At 39.8% G+C, this 18,362-nt stretch overlaps 2 protein-coding genes across 5 annotated transcripts in view; one reads left to right on the top strand and one right to left on the bottom strand.

Annotated features, from left to right (window-relative positions):
- Positions 1–1,609: 1,609 nt before the first annotated feature.
- On the top strand, positions 1,610–7,383 carry SYPL1 (synaptophysin like 1). Of its 4 annotated transcripts, none has more exons than XM_020797251.3 (6): positions 1,610–1,652; positions 2,088–2,159; positions 3,365–3,483; positions 4,179–4,383; positions 5,198–5,386; positions 6,468–7,383. In XM_020797251.3, exons 1-6 carry the CDS (start codon positions 1,641–1,643, stop codon positions 6,594–6,596), a joined length of 726 nt encoding a protein of 241 aa, XP_020652910.1. In that variant the 5' UTR covers positions 1,610–1,640; the 3' UTR covers positions 6,597–7,383. The 4 variants fall into 4 exon arrangements, with proteins under 4 accessions (XP_020652910.1, XP_020652911.1, XP_020652912.1 ...); XM_020797252.3 differs by lacking the exon at positions 1,610–1,652 and adding an exon at positions 1,766–1,906; XM_020797253.3 differs by lacking the exon at positions 1,610–1,652 and having other exon boundaries at positions 1,916–2,159; positions 3,399–3,483.
- Positions 7,384–14,538: 7,155 nt separating this feature from the next.
- Positions 14,539–18,362, bottom strand: part of CDHR3 (cadherin related family member 3) — a 69,447-nt gene continuing 65,623 nt past the window's right edge. The window contains exon 20 of the mRNA XM_078376801.1: positions 14,539–16,653. Within this exon, the coding sequence (XP_078232927.1) occupies positions 16,376–16,653 (278 nt within the window). The 3' untranslated portion in view covers positions 14,539–16,375. The remainder of the gene's footprint in view (positions 16,654–18,362) is intronic.

Genomic DNA, 18,362 nt, shown 5'->3' with positions numbered 1-18,362 from the left:
ATGGACTGAAAACCAATTAATCCATTCTGGCTGTTTTTTTGTTACGTAGAGGTGCGTTCGTACATTGAAGCATTAGTTCCCATAGGAACTAATGCAAAGCTGGTTAATACGTACTCTACCACTAGGGGGAGATTTTTTTTTTAACCTAAGATGACCTAAGGTTAAAAAAAGAGCAGGAAAGGTTTTTTTTTTCCTGTTCTTATCTTGGATTTCTGTTCTCAAGTAGAAGCAAAATTTAGCAAATGGAGCTGTTCTTAAGTTGGATTGTTCTTAAGTAGGGACGTTCTTAAGTAGAGACCCCACTGTACAGTAATGTTCTCTCCCAAACGTAGCCTCTTGTCTAGAGCAAAGATTGTGAATCAGGGCAGTTAGATGTTCTGGAACATCTGTTTCTTTTATAACAATTTTTAAAAATCTGGTGGCGCTGTGGGTTAAACTGCAGAAGCTTCTGTGCTGCCAGATCAGAAGACCTGCAGTCCTAAGATCGAATCCACGCGACGGAGTGAGCCCCCGTCGCTTGTCCCAGCTACCGCCAACCTAGCGGTTCAAAAGCATGCAAAATGCAAGTAGATAAATAGGTACCACCATGATGGGAAGGTAACGGTGTTCCGTGTCTAGTCACGCTGGCCACGTGACCACGGAATATTGTCTTTGGACAAACGCTAGCTCTATGGGTTGGAAACAAAGATGAGCACCACCCCCTAGAGTCGGACACGACTGGACAAATTGTCAAGAGGAACCTTTACTTTTATCTAAAGATCCAAAGGTTTATTGTAATGTGCAAAGCACAAACTGGATTTTCTTTTAAAATCCTTTGTATTCTACAGTAAGCAACTTATATTTGGAATATGATCTCTAGTGTCTCTTTGTTTTGTCAATTAGGACTAAACATTTGACATTTATCTCTTCATTTAAACACTATTATTGTTGGTTTGCTTAAAGCGAGCCATGTAGCAAAGTGCATCACACCCTTCTGAACACCACTGATCAGTCCATCTGCAAGAATGCAGTGACCTCTCACATCACAATACAGGAAGGTGGCTATGGTCATCATCTGGACACCAATTAAAACAGGGGTGGATATCTAAGGAGCTTCAAAACCACTTTGGAAACTTATTACAGTATTATTACTGAAAAACACCAGGCACAGTCAATCAAAATTATAAAAACACTGACTGGTATTATATAAGACACAAGTTTTAACCAAAAACCTAAGTATCTGTTAAATATTGGTGCAGTATGTATGCTGTTCCTAATATTGCTGGTTTTTTGTAGCTCTGATAGTGTGATTTCTGAGATCTGTAACTGCTTTATAGTACTGTGTGAAATTTCTTGATATTGTTCCCAAAGCTCCAATGACTACAGGGACCACAGTTGTTGTTTTTTTTTAATGTTGATGATTATGGGACTACTGCTTCCAGCCACTCCTAGGGATGGTAGTTGGGGGATTCTGGGACCTATAATCCAGTTACTTTTCCAGTTAGTATTCAGACGTTGTTGGACTGCACCTCCCCTCAGCTCTGGCCTGTGCAAAGAACAGTGAAAGATGATGGGAGGTGCAGTTATTAACCTTGCGCAGGCCAGCAACTGCAAACATACAACCAAAGGAAGGGAAATCTTCAGCATCCCAGGGCACAGAGATGAACACCGAGGTGATAACTAATTTGAGCATCATGGGAGACCTTCAGCGAACTTCACCCAAGGGTGCCCTAGAGTCCTGGAGAGGTGGAGGCCTAACAGCCCCTGGGAGTCCCCGAGGCCTCCTCAGGCCAGGCGGCCGTTGGGGAATCAAAGTGATGCCATTGCCCGAATGACGGGGGCGGAGCTTAACAGGCGGACTCTATAGGGGGGAAAGCGGCCCTGGAGGAGGCCTCTGCTTTCACCAGCGAGCCTGGGGAGAAGGGAGGTTGGTGGTCGGTCCCGGTGGGGGAGCAGCCGGGGCGGGGGTTACTTGCTCTCTCACCCACCCACCCCCCGTGTAGCCTCTCTGATGCAGCTGCTATTTGATTCCTGGCCCTTTTCTCCTTCCTAATATTTTTTGGTGTCTGTGGTGTGTTTCTCTTTCCCCTTCCCTTTTTCTCTCGCAGAAAATGAGTGAGTTTCACCTTGACCTTAATCCCCTCAAGGAGACCCTGGGTTTCATCAAGGTTCTTGAATGGGTAAGTTGTGTGTGAGAGTGAGGGGGTGCCTCTCTCCCTTTGCAGTTTTACAACGGAAGGCGGGCAGGCCTGTGGCAAAAGAGCGGGGTGTGAACGGGCTGGCTTGGACTGCCTCGACGAGGTCCGAAAGGGCGAGGGCTGAGGGCCGGCCGCGCGTCGAGCTGGGCGGGCTTTACTGCAGCTCCTTACTCCTGGCGTAAGCGTTTTCTCCTTGGCCCAGCGTGCCCTAAATCTCACCCTGCTTGGTGTTGTGCCCGATCAAAACGTTAATCATGTTGTTTTTTAGCTTCTTAGAGTGTCTGTCAGTTCAAGGTAACTTCCAGTCACAGTAGGCTCAATTCAAAATAATAATGTTTCAGGAGCACAGTCAATTTCTCTCTTCTGACGCACACGTTTATGTGTAATTTCCAAACTACGTTTTTCTTTTTTTGTTCAAATATACAGAGAGGAACATTGCTATCAAAACTTGGAAGTTCTGGGTGTGTCCTTATAATCCTGGAGCAAGGGTCCTTTGTATGGCTATTTAGCACTAATGATTGCTGGCTATGTATTTTTAGTGAATATGCAAACTCATTTAGTTTGTGCTACTGCTGTGTGATTTCATAGCAGCTGAGTTGGGCTTACCCATCCAAACAGTGAACATTTAATTGAAAAGATTTGTTGTATAATACAGAAGGAAGAAGTTTCAGTGCAATTATCAAATTTCAAGAAATTATCAAATTTCTTGAGGCTTCATTAATTGTATGGCAAGTAGAAGTTTAGTAAACACAGACTGGGAGAGCATTCACTTGCTAAAACTCTTCTGTTTTCAATTGGTAATAGCAGTAGCTCAGTCCTTTTTAAAATCCTTCTTGTTCTTTTGCATTTTGAGTATTCAGTGGCTATTATAAGTTGATGACTGAGACTTTTTTACAGTTTATCTTTTGATAGATATATCCCATAGTTGCTAAGATATTAGAAGAAAATCAGTGCTGTATACCCTTATCTGAACTATGAAGTTTAATAAAGAATGAAACCAAATTTCTAGTATATATGTGTGTGTACCTGCTAAAAATACAAAGTGTGTATGTGTCTATAAGAAGTTTAAGGGTAAATGCCAGATATTAAAGGAGGAGTTAGTGAAGGCTGGTATGGTGATACTTACATGCTGTTAACTTTTCCAAGCAGACAAAATTGCACTTACTAATTAGTATCTTTTTGTATAGTTCTTTTCTATGTTTGTATTTGCTACATGTGGAGGCTATAAAGGTGAAACTACAGTTCTAGTTTCCTGTAAAGAACTTGTGAATAAAACAGTAACAGCTGCTTTTGCCTATCCTTTCAGGTGAGCCTGTAATACATTTCTATACATTGTTCTTACTAGTCATACTCAATTTTAGCTAATGAGTATCCCATTAGCACTGTTTTGGTCCAACATTTTGAGACAGCTAAATAGAGGCTCAGTATTTTTCTGAGAACTTAATAGAGGTTTGTTTCATTACAGGAGTGAATGTATTGAGAATTATAGAACTCAAAATACATAGATACACAGACAAGCAGTAGTTTTGTATTCTTAGACAAAATAAACAAACCTGTTTTCAAATGCAGAATAAGCATAGGTGTGTTTATTTGTATAAGAATAATACCTGTTGCCTTCATCTAAGCATTGGCAAGGCATTGTGTTCCCGCCTGTTGCCTTCATCTAAGCATCGGCAAGGCACTGTGTTCCCGCAGTGGGCTGAGGGCTTTCAGGGCTACTTTTTCTTTAAAAAGCAGTTGGTAACCATGCTTAACAAAGTTTATTTCTAAGTATTTGTATATAGCTGGCATGCACTTGTTTACTCAGCTGTTTACTCACTGACAATACTAAAATTCATAGCTTTCTCATATGCTGTACCAGTAGAATGGGATTTGATCGGCTAGTCATTGAAATTCAAAAACCTACACTAGCCAGACTGTTGAAGTTAGATCTTTTTCTTAATTATGTTTGTAGCTATATGACATGATAGTTCTGGTAATTCTTGATTATTTCTCTTTTAGGCTGAATGAAGTAATATTTAGTTCACCAGATCCGACCCGATGCAATGGCAGTTGGACTGATTTTCACCTTGTGGGCAACTTCTCTTCCTCTGCACAGTTTTTTGTAGCTTTTGCAGTCTTGATATTCTTGTACTGTATGGCTACCCTTGTACTGTACCTTGGTTATATGCACATATATCGGAGTGGTGGCGTTCTACCGCTCATAGTAAGTTACATAAATCAATGTTAGATCTAGGAGGAGAGAAAAGTGTCCTTTTGCCCAGCCTTCCAAGTTAAGTCAACAGTTACTTAGGTGTTGGCTGCTTAGTGTACTTTTTAAATGAAGAGTTAAGGGCTTGATTAAAAATATATAGGAATTCTACTAATTTTACATGATTATGTCATCTTGAACTTTTTTTTAGCTACACATCTGCAATAGATCAAACTAAGAGTGATTTAAATAATACATATACCTTTGGAGGAAGGACAGGATATAAATGTAGAAAATTGATCATTGTATTTAGGGAGTGCAGCTCCTGCATTGTACTTACTAGGCTATTGGAAATTCAAACTTCCAATTAGAATTATGATTCATTTAGAGCAGTAGATTTCCCTCTGCCTGAATTGAGATCACAGATGATAAATTTGTATTTTAAGTTTTTGAAATCCAAGGAATCCTTGGGCTCTATTCTATAATGAATAAAGAAACTGCCTCAAAGGTTTTCTAAAAGTAATTGTTCTCTAGTGCATCTTCAGTATTGCATTGTGGAAGTAAAAAACTAGAGTTGTGAATTTTGCAAGCAGTCTATTTTTTTATATTTTAGTCTAATAGACTAAATTGGCTCCTCACCGCCAAACATTCTGTGAAGATAAGTGTTTTGCAAGTATTATTCTCAAAAATATTCCCAGCTCAACAGTAAGTCAGGCAGATATTTAATCAGTCTTCATGTTAGCATCTGTGTATGTCAAAGTATAGTAAATGGCAGCTGTTTACTTTTGAAAGCCTTGTGTTATTCTCAGCACTTTGATTCCCTCTGCAGGATTATGTCATCACTCTTAGTGCTGCTTTCTTGTGGCTGGTCAGCAGTGCTACCTGGGCAAAGGCCGTTGTTGACATCAAAATATCAACTGGTCCACGTATTGTGGAAGAAATACTTGCTTGCAAGATACCAGGATCTTCATGTGTATTTGGTTCTGTTACCAGCATGGGACGTCTGAATGTGTCTGTGGTATGTTGTCAGCATTTGACTGCTCAAGTTTAGTCATTTGGTGTTATGGATTTCCTTCGTAACCACAACAAATCAAGGTTGGTCAACCACCTTCGGAAGTTGCCGTTGAAACCTTTCTCAACGTGACTTAGGATAATGGTAAACAGAACCTCCTGTAGTGGTCTGATTTTAAAATGATTCCCTGAGACCCTACTCTGTTGGACAAAAGCAATATGAAATGAGAAAAAAAAGGAAAGGAAAAGATCATTCCAGGGTAAGGAATTCCTGGGCTTGAGCTCAGTTAGCCTCTGGAAATTCGGCATCATATTTGTCAAATATTATGAGGTACCAAATGGGATTTTTCGAGGACCGATGTGGGTTTGTGGAGAATTTGTTAGTATATTTTTCTGATGAATCTCAGCCAGCTTTTTGTTGAATCTTCCCACCTTTCCTGGAGTGCATCTAAAATTAAAAATGTAGCCTTTGATTTGTATCTCTGATCTTCAAAGTAAAGTTTGGCCCGAAAGCCAGGAATTAGTAGCTTATGGTCGGAGAGAAGACTCCAGTAGTTAAAAAGATTGAAAAAGCCCGATACTGGGGGTGAAACTGGATCCCAGTGTCTGTGACCTGGACTTTGGCTCTAGAAGTCTTCTATCATTAAAAGGCAAGTTTACATACAAAGTGCATATGGATCACCATCTTCCATGAGATGGAGAACCTCAATTCCTGACCTTCCTGTTAACAGTGTAACTGGTAACTCGCACCCTTCGTTTTGGGGGTTCATTGCATGTCTAATCCACCTTTCTCTGTATTTGTTCAGAAGTCAGCCTGCCTTTGATTTGGTAGAGTAGACCTTTGGTCTAGATAGGCGGGATAGAAATCCAATAAATAAATAAAATAGACCTTGAAACTTGCAGCAGAGTAAAAAGGATATATTACTGACATTGATCTATAAAATGCCACAGATCTTTTGTTCTGAATGTTCATGTTACTGGTTTGTGTGCATGTGTGGCTAACATACACATAGTCCATAGAAACAATTGGTTCTCTTCAGATGTAAGTCAACAACTAATTTATACCCACTTCTGTTCTTCACTTGCAGGTTTTTGGCTTGCTAAATATGGCTCTGTGGGGAGGAAATGCTTGGTTTGTATACAAGGAGACAAATCTGCATACACCAAGCAGTAATTCCCCTAAATCTGGGCTCTATCCACCTGCATCGGGAATCTGAACAGTTGCAGCTTGATATCGAACAGTTGCTGCTGTTTGTTGGCAAGTTTGAAAGACCAGCAGTTCAAAGTATTCAGTAGTAGCCATTTTTTATGGATATAAAACTTGAGAATACATGCTCAGGATAGAAAAAAGTTCTCCATTGTGCATATTCTAATTCAGTCAATCCTACAACAGGCCTGTTAAAAGCTAGATATTAGAATCTTCAGGAAGAAATCTTTTGTATTAATAGTAAATATCTACCTTTGATTTGTACTAAATATTGTCATGGTAGCTGCTACTTTTCCGAGCTCAGGTTGCACTTTTCTTTAACATGTAATCTGAGGAGTTAGAAATACCATTGTTGCACATTCCTGATGCAAAAGAATGGCTATTATTTGGTTAAATAGGTTTGAATTGTACAGTTTAAAAACTTTCCTTAAAATATTTTGCAAACATTGACATGTTTGCATTTCTGATTTCAGTATAATTGTTTAATTGTTGCTATAGAGGAGAGAAAATCTTGGACACAGAAAGACTGAGGTGATCCTCTGCATAGTTGAAGTGGTTAATGCCTGTTTCTAGCCAAAGGAGCTTAAATAACAATGTTTGAAACTCAAAAGCTATATACTTTTGTTAAAATTAAATCCTATTTCTGAGTGTATCAGTTACACAGATAGTTACAGGGCAAAAAACTGGGAAGATCCTTGCAATGAATACTTAGTCTAAATGTTTAAAAATGTGTACAGTTTTGAGGAATTGTCTGTACTTTGGCTTCAGGTGACTTAATAAACGGACATTTCTAAGAATCTTGCTTGCTGTGTTGAATATATCATAGTGTTTTACCTGATCCACTTTAGCTTTTACACTAAAATGCATTAGGGTTGTCTCTTCCACCTTACAGCAGAAAACTTAGTCCCATCAATTATGTAATAAGGAATTCATCTAATAATCAGTTTGCTGTAGGTTCATGTCAAGAAAGTCTTCCTGTCTATTCTACATCTTAACATTTCTGTCCACCTCAGACTCTGCACTACAGGTCCCTTCAGCAGCATACTCTGATCTTATATGAAGTTTTCTTCAGGAGCTGCTATAGAAGAAGATGAGGAAGACTGCTTCTGCCTGCCCTATTCTGCACAGACATACTTATGGTTTCAGCCCACTGGGCTGCATGTTCTTAATGTTCTTAACTCCCCAAACACAAGCTGTGATGACTGTCGATACCTGCTTGAGCCAATTATAACCATTTCTTCAGAAATATATTTTATTCCAGCTGGACTGAAGTCTTCGTTTTCTCTCAGTAAGGCTTGCACAAGAGTTACTGTGGTAGATTTTCAACAGATTGAACATGACTTCATGATAAATGTTGAACTGAATCCGCACCAACATGACTGGGTAAATCATGTTTCTAGCAGTATGTAGCCTTTTGTTTTTTATCATGGGGCATTCTTGGCAAAGATACTGGAATGGCATTGCCAGTTCCTACTCCAGGTGGATTGCATTTAGTCGGAACTCTCCACTATGACCTGTCCGTCTTGGGTGTCTCTGCACGGCATAGCCCATAGCTTCTCTGAGTTACTCAAACCCCTTCGCCACAACAAGGCAGCAATCTGTGAAGGGGATAGAGGAGGCTCTTGAGAGTCCCTTGGACTGCTAGGAGAACAAACCTATCAATTCTAAAGGAAATCAACCCTGAGTGCTCACTGGAAGGACAGCTCCTGAAGCTGAGGCTCCAATACTTTGGCCATCTCATGAGAAAAGAAGACTCCTTGGAAAAGACCTTGATGTTAGGAAAGTGTGAGGGCAAGAGGAGAAGGGGACGACAGAGGATGAGATAGTGTCATTGAAGCAACCAACATGAATTTGACACAACTCTGGGAGGCAGTGGAAGACAGGAGAGCCTCGCATGCTCTGGTCCATGGGGTCACGAAGAGTCGGACACGACTAAACAACGATGAGCAGTATGTAGACGGCATTCTCAAGCTGCATCCTGCTGGCTGCTTGGTTAAGTTTACTTTTGTGAACCTTCAAACTTGCCATTGTAGCCCGCTAATCATTTCTGAGCCTTTAGTTGAAGCTGAGAGCTAACTCACTCTCAAGTTTGTAATAAATTTATAGTTTAACTATATCAGCTCATATGTTGAATGGCAAACCATATATTCTCTAGGTGTTCATGAAATAGTATACAGTTATGAAAATACAATAAAAACAGTTGCTTTTGTATAAAAATGCATAGGGCCTTGCACAAGAATATGCCTACTTAGATGGCTGTTTTCCTATAAGTGTTCAGGCAGCTCAGCATGTGGTGAGTTGTTCATCTACAGTGGTTCACCATGTGTCAAACTTCATTCAAATTATTTTTAAAAGTCCTTGGCGATTTATAGGGTACTGTCATTGAATGAAAATAGTCCTTACTGTCTATGCAGATGACAAGTATTTTCTTGTTTACTGAAATTCTGGCACTTAGGTTCAACCTCTTTTGAATGCTACTCCAGTGGACAGAAGAAAGGTCTGTAAAGAAAAGACTAAATGAAAAGTGAAAAGGAAATGGGAAAGTGAAGATAGGTGTTGTAATTGTAACTCAGGGATGGGTCCACTGTCACTACTTGGGATTAGACAGAAGCCTCTTTATCATCATCCTGTAATACTGCTAAATCTCGGATATCTGACTGCTAGCAGAACTGCTCTGCTGGCTGTGATGTGCTGGCAGAAGAGCTGGAAAGGGGGTGAAGAAGGGATGGAGTAAGTGAGAAGGAACGGCATGTCAAATCCAAACCCTAAAACAGGCAGTAGTTACAGTAATCCCTTTGGGATTCTCCTGCCTGTGTGCAGTTCTGCACCCCCAAAGTAGGGCAGTAAGTATTGGTGCGTCTTTTAGATGTCAGGCAGATATATTGCACATAACAAGTAATAGATTCATAGTGTATCTTGGCATAATGGGAGGAACTTGAATTCCTCTATTGGTAATACATTCCTAGGAAAAAGGAACTCTGCACTTTTTGGTCTCCCCCAAAGGTAGAGGCTCCCACTTTAGAAAAAGTAAACTCTGCAATTATTTAGAGATTGGAACAGTATGGTTTAGGAAGGTAATAGTCGCAGCCTCATATACTATGTATTTTGTTTTCCAATTGTCCTTTATAGTCAAGAATTATCGATTGTTCCTCACTACAGTTTTATTTGTTCGGTTTTTGGAGATAAATATAACACAAAGTAGGCTAAGTGTTCTGAAGCCCCATTAAAAATTGACAGGATGTCCTCAGACTGTGTAATTATCAATTGCATGCCCCCTACCTTTTATGTCCACATTGACACCTTCATGAGTTTTATCTACACAGCACCAATGAGCAGGATATGGTGCAGGTAGAGACCCACAAATTAAAAACAACAAAATGCAGTGGAAGCTGTGTTGGCTGTACAGTGAGTTCCATGGTGTGATAAGATTATTGGGCCAATAGTTGGTCCACTAAAAGTATGGTCCCAAGGTGGAGTCCAAAGATATTGTTGTGATACATTAAAGATGAACATGTTTTATTTGTCCTAAGTTTTAAGTGACTGCAGGCCACAAATGTACACTCAATAAAACCTGATAATCTTTAAGGTGGCACAAGACTCCTTGTTGGCTGGAATATGCTCCTGCATCTACTGCCCTGGTCATTTCAAAAATGAAATAATTCAGAAAGATAAATTTGAGAGTGAGACTTTGTGATACCACTAGGAGTCACTGTGGCTGCATTAAACATTTTTGAAACAGAAGGATCAGACTTTTCAATCAATCCTTCGTATTTTTAGCACAAACTTGTTGAGAATTTTGATTATAACGTGTATTCTCATAACCAGCAGAGTAAGGAGATATTGGTTAGCAGAGATACTTATGACATTATGACATAGATAGTAAAACCAACAACTTAGTCTATTTACATATAGAGAGAATAAACATTCCTCTGGCAGCATAACATGACATGAAGCCACACACAGCACAGGAAAAAGTGATCTGACTTACAGCAGATAAAGACATTCATTTTACTCATGACTTATGTACAGTCCTGTGACCAATCAGAAAATAATTACTTAAACACAAAGTTTCATCGTGTACACAGCTGTACAACATTAAGTATTAATCCTTAATACCCACACCTGAATACAATCAGTACAGTGACTCAGGTAAAATCAGCCATTTTACATTTAACTATACAACATTAATATTTAATACATTTTCATATCAAAATCTCAACAAAACCTGTGTCAAGAAGTGCTAATTCTTGGGCGTAGGGGTGGAAATGCAATACAAGTTTTATCACCAGTTCTGCCCTCACAATAAATTTTTGGAGAAATGGATTCCTCTGAGCAGATTGAAATTTGTCCTGTGATAGTGTGATGTTGTGGACAGAGTGCTGGTTTTAAACCACGCTTCAAATCCAACTCAGCCACACAGGAGTTCATAAAGTGACATGTCATTATCTCAGTCTAACCTACATCGCAGATGTGATACAAGGATAAAATGGACATGGGACCGCCATGTAGGTTATTGTTTGGCTCTTTTAGAGGAAGGGTGAAATAAAACTTATCAAAGAGAGCAATTTCAGGTATGCTGGACATCTCTCTGTGAGATATTTTGAAAGAGTCTATAAAAGTGTATGCTCAGAGTGCACTTGTCTGTCCATCTAGGGACCTTGTGTGTATTCAAGATATTAGATTATGTGAAAGGAGCCCTCTGTTTCTTTACAAGCTATTATGAATACACAGCTGGTGAACATGTGGCTATACAATTGCAAAAAGGGGCTATTGGGTTTCAGCCATGTCACAGTGCACATTCGTTTGTTTGATATCAGACTATTCTCCTTTGGACACAGCATGACTTCCTGTAATCACAGCCATGTTCAGTGTCACCTAGTGGTTAAACTCAGCTACTTATGCAATCAAAATATAAATTGCTCTCCAGGACCAAATCAATCCTATTCTTGCAGACTCTGCTTGTCCTAACATTTGCAAAGGAGTCACGTTCTACAGTCCAAAAATGACAGCACTATACCTTTTCTAGATTCATGAAACTAGACAGGGAGATTCATGATGTGGATCAGATTAACGTCTGGGTAGTACGTAAGGTTGCTATATGCTAGTGTATGTGATCACTGTGACCGCTCCACTGATGTGCAGAGGATTTGGAATTGAGTAGATAATATGCCTGATCCATGTTGTGAGGATGCAGATCTGTATGTGCTCATGATAAAGATGAATTCCATGGTTACAGAGACATGTTGAGTGGTTTTTCTTAACGTACTTGTCACAGGGGAGCTGATTGGTGCCACGCAAATAGGCTTGTCAGTTCCACACCACATGGAACCATGAAATTTATAGTTGCCTGAGGGAGAGACTACTAGTAACTTAAAAGATATTTTATGTACAGATATATGAAAAGACAAGATGGCTTTTTAAACAGAAAGCCTTTAAGTCTCAACACAATTGGATATAATTCGTTAAATAAATAGGAAGAGTGGATTTTGTATAATAGTAAAATACAGTAGAACATTTTCCTGTAAGCAGTTCTCATATGTGTTTCCTTGAGGAGTGATTAAGGTGCTGTCCTTCAATTTGTGTTAGAAGGCCATTACCTTGATAGAAGCTCCTTATGAATTCAGGCCATGGGCACATGAGCCAAATGTGGCCTTCCTATCCCCCATTGAGTTTGTGTCATAAATTTGCGGTCACATGACGTACAACCATTAGCAAATCATTTACCGGGCAAGCATGCTAATTGTGGATCATTTCTCGCTCAGCCAGAGGCATCTACTTTTTGTTATTGTGAATCTTTTAAAAAAAATATTGTGTTGCTGCATGTCTGTATGGTTTTGTCCCAACGTTTTTGAACTACTGTCGCTGTGCATGTCCTTTTAAACTGTTTTTAATTTTTTAAAAAATCTTTTCCATGGCATTTGTGTCAATCTATCTGTTAGCTTCTGTCAGATGATGTCAACAAAAACGTTGAGGCGCTTATTGAATTGGAAGGAAATTACTTGGTAACCAAAAAAACACATTGGGATGCAAGTCCTAAATTAAATACCACATGACGTCCTGTGGGGGCATTTCGCTGGTGTGACTGCAACCTCTGACTCTCTTAAGATTTTTAAGTTAAAAAGATCTAAAAACAAAGCGTGGAAATGAGCTGGTTAGAGATTACTTTTATTTATAACAGATGATGAAAATTATTTACAGTCTGTGAAAATTATTAATGATACCCAGTTGTATGGAGCTTGAATGTGAAGGCAAAAGAGTATGGTAGCCTTTCTGATTTAGTGCTCTCTGGGTATGCAGGACTAAAATGCCTATAAATCCCCACCAACTGCAGCAACTGGTCGGGTGGCAGTCTGACACATCTGAAGAGCACCAAGTCGAGAACGGCTGGTGGGGAGTTATATTTCTTTTAACAAGCTCAGGCATGCCACAGGCCTCTCTCAGCTCTCTCCCCAACTTAAACAGACACACATATCTGGATGAATTATTCATAGCAGGAACAAAACAATCTTACAGAACCCTATGGAAGGACACTGTGGGGTAGGTACTCTTGGTCAACTGCTGTAGTATCAGAAAGATGTAAAACACAACCTGTGCTGTATCTGACACTGCCCCCAGTGCCTTTATTCCACCATGTAGTCCTGAAAGACAATATAGTCAATACTACTAAAAGCCAGTAAGAGGCTAGGGGAAGCTGACAGCTTCAATTATCTATCGTACACCAAGGTGTCCAAAGCCATCTCAGTTACATAAGCTGCCCCCCCCCAAAAAAACCAACATGAATGCCAACATGAATTAGCATCATCAAGATACATCAGGAGTTGCAACACCTCTACTTTCTCAGTCACCGTAGCCCAGAACAGTATACTTGAGACTGATTTGTAGCTAATCAGTACTACTGGGTGAAAGGAAGTTGAAGGGGGGGGGGGGATCTTACTACTGTGTCTTGTACAAGAGGACACAAGACCCTACTGCAACGTAACACAATATTGCCTCCTTTGATCAAGTAATACAAATACATATAATTTTAAATACAAATATTTGCTGCAATGCCCACCTTCCCATAGATGGAGGACACCATATTAAAAATGCCATTTCTACTATGTATTTCTAAACTGCAAATGCTCTCCCTCTGAAGGTGATACTTACTGTGTCATTTAAGAAATTAACCCTGGCTTCATTTTGGACTGGCACATGGTTGTCGCCCTTTTCCAGTAATTCCACTTCTACTCATTGAGGAGCTAGGGTTTACTGATGGAGTATGACAGGAAACTGATTTGTCTCTTATGCCTTATGATTTCCATGTTCAATTTTGTGATGTGTTTCCAAGGGCCACCTTTGATATAATGATGAGATGCAGCTGCTTTCCTTTTCTGTGCTCCTGAATGTGCCATTTAACATTTGTTATCAGTGGCCCAACTCCTCTTACCTAGTTACACTGGTGTAGCAACAATGCTGTAACTTTTGGAGGCAAATTCTCTTAAATTAATAAATCACTATAGACATTATACGTTGCATACTGAGTTGTATGACTAAGTGTGCAACTGATAATGTCTACAGTGATTTCTTAACTAAGGGTAATTTGCCTCCAAATGTTACACTATTTGCATAATAGGGGATTTTGGCCCTTATTGTTACCCATTCGCCTTTACTATTTGATCATTTCATTGATTTTATCATTTGTACTTTATTGTGTTTTCCCTGCTTGCTTTACATAAAGGTAACTTAATATTTTCCCTCAAGAAACGGGAAGCCTGTTTTAAAACAAAGCAGACAATTTATTCAATTTTTAACCGTTGTTTTGTGTGGGTGACTTAAGACGTACCGTTCCTTTCTATTGATTCCGGTGTTGCTATGAGTATTTCAATGTTGTCATGATGGGAAGATTAAAGTAACAATATGTGTTTCAGTGGCAACAGCTCCTCTTGCCTCATCAGAAAGTCATCCATGCAGAAATGGGATGTGTATTGTTTACTAGTCTGAACTAATGGAGACCATCGCTCTGAATGGCAAACTTGCATCATGTCAGGCGCTGACCCTTTGACACTATAATGACAAGTCACAGTAAACTCAACATGTCAGGGCTGTCTATGCATCACTGTTGTCTCCGTTACTATGTGATTATCTGATAAGTGGAGAATTGTGATTGGGTTCTTGTGCTGAATTAAGCAGTTCTTCCTCTTTAATGAGAGTCACCACAGGAGACGAGTTAACATTAACCACAGGTTTAATCTCTTTCAACGGGGTGGGGTGTACAACAACTTCAGTAGGTCCAACGGGACCAGCAACCACAGATGTTTCAGGCCACACTCTTTGTAAGCCTGCCGTAACTAGCAAGTCCTTCAACAGGGGGAAATTCCAAATCTCTCATGGTCATTAGGTGGTTGACTGTTCACCACACAAATAGTCCCGCAAAAAGGGTGAAAAATAAATCTGGTTCTACAAAGCCATGTAAACCTAGCACCCTTTTCCTGGGATAGGGAGGTATCTGTGAGTGTTCTGTCCCATTCTGCCACTGTCTCTTTGTCACCTGTGCCTGCCCCATTAAAAAAAAACATGGGCCAGAAAACACAGGCTCTTAGCAGAATCAGCTTTTCCGTTAAGGGACGCCTTTTAATGGTGAACAAAGGCAAGGGTCAGGGCACTTGGACTTCCTGGTTCCCAAAGTGTGTGTTCATCAGAAGGTAAAGCTAGGTTTCTTGCCTATTGTTAGGCAATGTGTGTTATCAGAGGGAGACAGAAGGAAGCAGGGAGCACCCCACCCACCTTCTTGTTCTGCCCTGATCTGAAAGGATGAGAAGTGTTGTCCTCAACTACACATGGGAGTATATTCACGCACATATAAATGTGAGCGCTTGCACTTTTTTCCCTTTTCATCAATCAAACATACGCACATCAACTTAGATTCAGTTCCCTGGGACTTAATATCAGAGATATGTATATGGTTATGGCTAAAATAATTCTACCAAATACTTGTCAGAAGAGACGCAAGAAATTCAGAATACGTTTGAACTACAATCATAACTGTGCAGTCGGGGGGGGGGCGGGTTTGAAGATCAGGATACCTGTCTACTAAGATTCCTAGTGTACTTGTATTACAGTGTTTTGACTTGTGCACTGTTGCAGCTCACCCATTTTTCAGTGAGATACTGAAAAATGGATTTTGCAATTCACAAAAAAATCTAAATGAATAAATGATAAAATTAATCGGTAGTAGAGCTGTGTAAATGCTATAAAGCAAACTTTTATATACATATGCCTCATCATTATCTTTGAACCAACAATATAATTCACATGTTTGAAGAAAATACAGATAAAACTATATTTAGAAGTATCTTTTATTCTTAATGTATCAGGTACCATCTTCTAAAATCACTTCAGCGTTGCTCTGGTCAGTTTGGCATTGTAACGTACCTAAAACGGTCCCATGCATTAAAGATACAGGGTAATCATTTTCAAAAGTGTATTGCTTGTTTTCCCACAAGAAATTAATGTTCAACATTCCTGCTGCCATTTGGGACCTAATCCTCAAGGGTTCTGAGTCCTGAGCTGTTCAGAAAGTTGCTCATGAATCTGTTGCATTTTAGAAGCCTTAGAGGTGGCTTGTGCTTGAAATATGCTGTCTTAATTAGAACTGTTACCTACTAAAGCCTGTTTTTTTTTCAACAGCATCCTGTATCTTTATAATCTCACAATCCCAAGTAGCAGCCTTTTCTAACTCATGGATGTACTGGTTTTCTTCTTAAGATTGATTTTGGTATTCAGGATATACTTTGGGAGAAGATCACTTACTCAAAGACCCAAAGACCCTTCTTTTGGTTTCTGCTGATTGCTATTTTGATCAGTCTTCTTTTCTAAGGGCTTTGGTGTCTTCTGGTTTGGTTCTCCCAGTTTTCCACCACTGGTCTTGCCTTCTGTTCTGCTTAGATTTCCTTGACTGCTGTCTGATGTTTTCTCCAGTGCAGCTACCTGTGCAACTGGTGCCTTTGCTTCCAAGTTGGAAGGCATATTTTTATCTTTCCACCTTCGAGCCCCAGACTTGGAATTATATTCATACCATTTGCCGGTGACTGTGGAAAAAATCAATAATTTAGCTATTCCTTTTGACAACTGAAGGGATAATGTAATTTTTACTTTCTTTAGTCTGAATCTTGGAAATCATCATAAGCACTTTCCAGCTAGCTACAAAAATGTTTTAAGACCTGTTGATTACACCAATTTCCTGACCTGTCAGAGAGATAAATAATCCTTCAGCCTCAGAATACAGTACGGCCACAGAATAGCTCAGCTGCTTCTACAATTCTCATCTCTCCTGCTCAGGTCTAGCAAGAACAAGGGTGCTTATCTGTGCAGTATCCCCAGACCTAAAGATGGATCACATGCACCAAGACTGGAAATGTAACAAGCTTTCCATGTAAGAAAACTGTTCACTGCAGCACCTGCAAATATCTGAGGGTACACATTCCCATTGGCATCCAGAAGGAAGGAGGAAAGAACATCCCTATCTGTCTCATGTGGTTATTTCAGGAGGCCTGGTCCTGTCATTAGGCAGAGTGAGGCAGCCACCTCAATCGGCAGGTGCTGAGGGGCACAGAATGCATAGAGCACAAACGCCATGCATTCCATTCTGTAGTGTTCAGCTGTAGCAGACGCCTGCAGGTTGAAATTCAGCAGTCACCAAGATGTATATTGTGCATCTATCTAGTGTGTCCATAGGTATCCCAAAACTTTTTGGGCCTGGTGAAAAAAGGGAGGACTGCACTACTCCCTCTCATTCGTCCCTGCTTGATTCCAGGCAGGAAAATTCAATGGCCGGGTCACTCAGTGCCTGAACATAGAACCAGACTGGGATGAATGGGTGAGATAAATGCCATTTTGTCTTTTGCCTCAGGCAGTCAGATATTTTGAGCCAGCCTTGGATAGATGCACATTTTGCATCACAAGGGCTCTGCTGCATTTCAACCTGCATGTGTTTCTGGAGCAGTATCCTTTGTCAACCAAGACAATCAGGAGGGGTCTCTTGAAACTCACTGTTTTAGCTGGTGAGCTCTAATATCCAGTCCTTCATTCTGTATGTGGGACAGCCAGTTCCTCTACCATGTGAAGTCTCTAACAAGTGAGCAAACCACTTGCTGGATCAAAGCAAATAGCCTGTGGTTGTTTAGAGAAGCTTTCTATGACATCCCCGCCTTAATTTATATATATTATTTGCTTCACATTCTGCCTTATCTAATAACTGATATTAAGTCTCTTGTAGTTTGCTTTATAGCCTCTTCATTTTATTTATAACCCTATTGTTGCCAGGTTAAATTTTATTTTGCTGTAAGTAATCCAGAGTAATGAAATGTTTCTCCTGCATTTGCCCCCCCCTCTTTGTAATCTTAAGTTCTTTTTCTGACAAATTTATTAAAAAGATACATGAGTTTTTGTAATTTCTTGTGAAAAAGAAACTGAACAAAATTCTTAACCACAAAAATCACTGGCCAAATTAAATATATACAGGATTTCCCTGTGTAGATAGGGTCTTATGGTTTTTGTTTGTTTGTTAGATTTATGTCACACCTTTCCTTCAATGGGCACCAGAGAGCATACATGGCTATCTTTCTTACCAATTCATTCTCACAACAGCCCTGAGAGGTAGAACAGATTGGGAGTGGCAGACCCAAAGTCACCCAGAGACCCATAAAATTCATTGGGGACTTGAAACTGTTTTGAACATCCCAACCAATACCTGTCATGTAGGTGTTAAAATGAAGAACTTAAGAAGAAGAAAAGGAAC

The sequence above is a fragment of the Pogona vitticeps genome, chromosome 5 (assembly GCF_051106095.1).
Source record: "Pogona vitticeps strain Pit_001003342236 chromosome 5, PviZW2.1, whole genome shotgun sequence".
Taxonomy (NCBI): Eukaryota; Metazoa; Chordata; class Lepidosauria; order Squamata; family Agamidae; genus Pogona; species Pogona vitticeps.
Note: the sequence above shows the minus strand (reverse complement) of the source record. Positions and strands in the feature narration are given on the sequence as shown.